We start from the raw sequence: 5,370 nt of genomic DNA, 5'->3' as shown, positions 1-5,370 counted from the left end.
TTTGTCACTTGCCTGGGGCCAAGGGCTCCCTACCACTTTAACTGAAGCTCTAAAGTCACTTGTATAGAGGGGTTATACCTGGTGTTGCTGTGCTAATTTGTGCAGATTTTGTTGCTTGGGAACTTTCACAAATGTCAAATCACTAGCACAACAAACATTTGAAATATCTACCTTTGGATTATTTCTCTAAAGTTTGTGGAAGGTTAGCACCTATAAACAAAACAGAACCCCAATGATTCTTCCTCAACATTGAAATCACTGCAGTGTGATCACCTGATGTTTTTACTCTCAACATTGCAGTGGGGAAAGTGCGGAAGAAAAGAAGGCTTTGGTTAGTTATATAGCTAAGCAGATAAAATCTATTATGTTCACTAGATACGCTAGGCTTATTGCTGAAATTTTTGTTACACAGGAAAGGGGATGATGAGAAAAAGGGCAATAAGGAACAGGAGATAAAAATTGCTTTAAACATTTTAATAGTAAATTTCCCTCCCCCATTTTGTTTATACTTCATTAATAATATCTTCCTAAGGTGAAAAGTTAAAAAGGCAAAATACATTAGGTTTAGGTTGAGAAGGATGTTAAATTATGTGTACACTAAAAAAGAAAATTCGGGGGTCCTCTTGGTGGCACAGGGGTTAAAGCACAGCACTATGAACCTATCTGTAGCCATTGTAGCATGAGTTTGATACTGGCCAGGGAGCTGACCCACATGGCGCAGCAGATCTCTCCTGCCTATCCCGCCGCTCCCCTCAGCAGTGTGTTTCAGTAGAGCTGCCTGTTCTGCTCCCCACTCTGTCTCTGGTGAGTCCTCTCACCCCCTGTACCTCTAGCCTGTGCCCAGGTTAAATAAATAAATCCTGCATAAATAAATAAATCCTTCAAAAAAAAATAAAGAAAATTCGGGGGTTCTTTGAAGTAAAAAATAACTACATTTTTGGTAAGAAAATTACTACAAGTTTTTTCTGACTAAGGGAAGAGTATTCTGTTTTCTACTTGATGGAAAGAATAACCTGTTAAAGATGAGAGCTCATTACCATGGGGAACCATTTAGGAAATGGAAGGATACTCAGATGAAATCCTTTATGTGTAGACATGTTTGAGGGAAAGTTTCCACAATCCACAAGGAAAATTCTGGTTAAGACATTCCTATACTTTCTGCTTAAAAAAGATAGTTCACTAATCTCCACTCTTTCTTTCTTAAATAAATTACCATAGACCTGAAAGTCACCTTTGATGTTTACTAGAAAAATTGATTTTTCCTGTAGCATTATGATGAGATTTTTTTTCCCCAAGAAAATGTTTTATTACATCTTCATTGCAAATCTAATTTGTAATTTGTCTCTGACTGACTTAGTTAAGTTACAGCTATACGCTGCAAATGTCAGCCAACTGGCCTGGAAAGATTCTTCTAATAGTAGAGAGGTGGAATATAAAGGCAATGACTTTTTTTGTACTCTGTGCAATACATTTTTTAATTTTAATTCTTTTTTTTTAAGATTTATTTATTTGTGCATACAGAACTGGGGTACAAGGCCAGAGGCTCAGGGGCGGTGAGAGGCTTCACCAGAGACAGAGTGGGGAGCAGAACAGGCAGATCCACGAAGTACACTGCTGAGGGGAGCAGCGGGCGGGTCAGGAGAGGTCTGCCACGCCATGTGGTCACCTCCGCGGCAGGCGGGAATCGAACGCACGCGGAAGTGGCTTTAGCTTCAAGTGCTGTGCTTTAACCCGCTGGGCCACCAGGGAGGGCCATTAATTCTTATTTGTATATGGCTTGTTACTGTTTCGACAGTATAAGACTCACCTCAGGGCTCGTCACTCTAGCTCCTCTCCATAGTCCTTCACCATTGTCCACATGCTCTCTTCCCCCACCTTACACTCACGGCTCCACACACTTTCCTTCCTTTCCCTCCTGGATGCCTCAGATCTACAGTCATTTTTCAGGGGCTTAATGTGTGTCTTTGACCTTTGTTTGGTTTTGCTACAGTCCCCATATAAATGAACCATTCATTGTTTTTTTTTCTTTTTTTAAGTTTCACATATGTTTGTCAGCATTCTAACTGAAACAAATATTTTTAAAGTGCTGCAATAAGCATTGTTGACCATAAAAATAAAAGGAAAAATACAAATTATGTCATAATAACTCAATAATACAAATGTTGGTCAACCACGAGAGACATCTAGCTTTAATTAAGTATACTAATCTAGCAATGCGAATTTTGATTATCTTGAAAAAAATTGGAGAAAAAAATGGGCTAAAGAGTGGCAAACAGATTTATGTAAATAATAGTATATGGTGTGAGTAGCTGAATAATAAGTATAAATGTGAAAAAATTAAATTGCTCCCGCTGGAGAATTTGAACCTACAAAACTTTCATTCTCTAAAGGATCTTATGTTCCTAGCTAGTTAGGTGTGGTTGACCACTTGTTCACATAAGCTTCTTAGACCTTTAATATCAAGTATTCATTCCAGAGAAGAGAGATGTGCTCATGGAAGGCCCTCAATCCCACAAATAACTGGACAAAACTCCAGAATTTCAGTGCAATTATAGCTCCTTTCCAAGAATCCCATCATTCACCTCTATGAGTAAATATCTGTCTACCTCATTGGCCTGAAAATTGTACTACATCAGAAAGATGGATCATTTAGCTTCTTGTCGGTCCTGGGGGATATAAACACAGCCCATAGATCTACCAGCAGCTGACTGCCTGGTAAATGTTTACTTATAAATTAGCATGGGTGATAATTTATTAAGGTAATAAGCACAGATTACATTTAACGGCTTAGACATTATGTGTTATGAGCACAATATTTTATGTTTAGTTGACGCAAATGTATATGATTATTAATACGATACCCAAATGTAACTCAGAAATTGTGAATTAGACAGTTGAAACCAAGTCAAGCCATGTATTATAGTGCATCAGCACTTAAATTAAGGAAGATTTCACAATGGCAAAAAATTATATGCTTCATCAAGAATTGTTTATTTCTTAGATTGTCTTAGCTTCTGTTACTGAAGAACATGGCTCCTCTCTTGACAAGCATCCCACCATCAAAACTTTGGCATCTGGAGCTTCGGTGAGTAATCTGTCAGCAGGGACACCATGACAGCCTGGATGACACAACAGAGACAGAGAAAGACATTACCAAGTGTGCTAGGGACTGAGGAAAGGGGAACTGGGTTGCAGAAAGTTATGAAGGCCTGCAGTTAAACATGTTTTCCTAAGAAAATGATAAGAGGGCAGTTTCAAACTTATACTTACTTTTGTCTGAATAAAGGAAAGTCAGGAGGAACTAGACTGACCCAAATATATGCAAAAACACAGTGCTTACTCAGGCCTCCCTCCAGGACACGTGGGTGAGAGGATTGAAATGAGATACCACTGCGGCAGCTATGATTGGATTTTCCAGTCCTAAGTGGAACCCAAGAATTGGCTGGTTTAGAGAAACATAATCCCTCCCACTGTGGTTTGGTCACTTGCAATCTTAAGAAGTTTAGGTTTAATCAGATGCAGAATAATAGAAGTAAATAGCTTTGGTTAATGAATAATGTCTGCTGTGTGAATCTGGGTCATTGTGAAAGAGCATTAACTTTGTAGCCAAAAGGACACCTTCCCTTAGGCCATCAGCCACACATGGTTATTTTTACTTTTACTCTTACTCCTGTCACAATAATGACAATAGTAGAATAATGCGGGAAACAGCAATGAGCTGTTCTTCAGTATTTACTATGTTTCAGACAGTGTGGGTAGGTGCTAGTGTCTTTTGTGTTACTCAGTTAAGAAACATTTGCCAGGAGCTGTGCTAGGTGCTACTGTGAGCTACAGAGAAATGGCCTCACACTTCTTCATTTAATGCAACACCCTCCTATATCATTTATAGAAAAGGAAATCAGTCCTTTTCTATGAAGGATTGTACTGAGAGTATAGCAAATACAGCAGATAGTACTGATTTCTCTGACCCCACTCAAGAGGTAGTTTTCCTGCCTGCAGGTGTGTGTTTTGCTCTTTCCACCATACTGTACACCATACCTGGCCTATGCCAGGGGTGTGGGCCTTATATTTCAAAGGTGTTCATTGAATGTATTTATTGGACAGTTAGCATATATTGGACCCTGTGACAAGTGCTTTCTGTGCATCATACCAGTTAACATTCTTATCTTCTGTGTGAGGAGGGAAGAGCTATACAAGACAGAGGAGGAAACAGACACAGGATTTTCTACATGTTGGTAAGGAGTGAAGCTGTACCTGCTTGTCCCTAGGACTTAACCGTCACATTCAGATGACTCGTTTCATTTAAGCCTCACAAACTTATAAAGTTGTTTCTACTTGAATTTCCTTTTCAAGTGAATAAATGGGGCTTGGAGAAGTTAAACATTTGCTCAAGATCACACAGAGAGCCTGAATTTAACCTGATTTTCAAAACCTGCATTCTGGTACCTATACCTTATCTTGCCTTCATGCTACAGAAAACTATTGAGCACTTATTTCAGGTATTTATGAGGCATCATTCTACATACAGTCAAGATCATTATAGCAAATCCTCACTTAATGTAGTTGATAGGTTCTTGCAAAGTACAATGTTAGAAAGAAACCAGGTTTTCAAACATCAGTGGATTTTGCGTTGTCATCAACATTAGAACAAATAGCATTTAACAAATTGTAATTTGAGGTCCTGCTGTAGAGACAAGCTCACTGCACATGTTATAGTAGAGGACAGGGCACAAATAGACACAAATAAACTATCAAGGGGTGATAAATGTCTTAGGAAATGACACCAAAATGGGATAAAGGAGGCTGTGGCACAAGCTAAGCGTGGGTGAGCAAGGAAGACCTTGAAGGAATGACATTAAACTTGAGATCTGAATGACAATAAGGAATTAGGAAAAGCAACTCTGAAATCAGAACATACTCCAGGTAAAATATTGGCACCATATTGCACGTTTCATTTTGCTTTTGATGGTCATTACATGTGTCAAATTATTTCCAAATGTAAAATCTTAGAAAGTCAAGTTGCAGCAAAGCTTCCAGATTTATCAAAGTAAAAAAAAAAAATTCAGACAGACTAAAATACACACAGGCATGTGTGCATGCATACATACATAGATATAACCATTTGAAAGTTACCAGCATATCCAAATGTTACATGGGACAGATCTAAGCAATTAGTAGTTGTTTATCTGGCATTGCAATTTAATAGGAAGTCCTGTATTTTGCCTGGCACTCCTCACTTGGAATGAGGTAAGAGATTATAAATGCTGTGACTCACATTTGCAATGGGATAGATAGATAGATAGATAGATAGATAGATAGATAGATAGATAGATAGATAGATAGATAGATAGATGATAGATAGATAGATAG

At 38.4% G+C, this 5,370-nt stretch overlaps 1 protein-coding gene across 1 annotated transcript in view; it reads right to left on the bottom strand.

Annotated features, from left to right (window-relative positions):
* Nucleotides 1-2,730: 2,730 nt before the first annotated feature.
* OTC (ornithine carbamoyltransferase) overlaps nucleotides 2,731-5,370 on the bottom strand; it is a 57,418-nt gene continuing 54,778 nt past the window's right edge. Inside the window, exon 10 of the mRNA XM_004689945.1 lies at nucleotides 2,731-3,119. Within this exon, the coding sequence (XP_004690002.1) occupies nucleotides 3,060-3,119 (60 nt within the window). The 3' untranslated portion in view covers nucleotides 2,731-3,059. The remainder of the gene's footprint in view (nucleotides 3,120-5,370) is intronic.

This window comes from Condylura cristata, unplaced genomic scaffold (genome assembly GCF_000260355.1).
Source record: "Condylura cristata isolate star-nosed mole 26May11 unplaced genomic scaffold, ConCri1.0 scaffold00027, whole genome shotgun sequence".
Classification (NCBI taxonomy): Eukaryota; Metazoa; Chordata; class Mammalia; order Eulipotyphla; family Talpidae; genus Condylura; species Condylura cristata.
The sequence above is the reverse complement of the archived record's forward strand: the minus strand, read 5'-3'. Positions and strand labels throughout refer to the sequence as shown.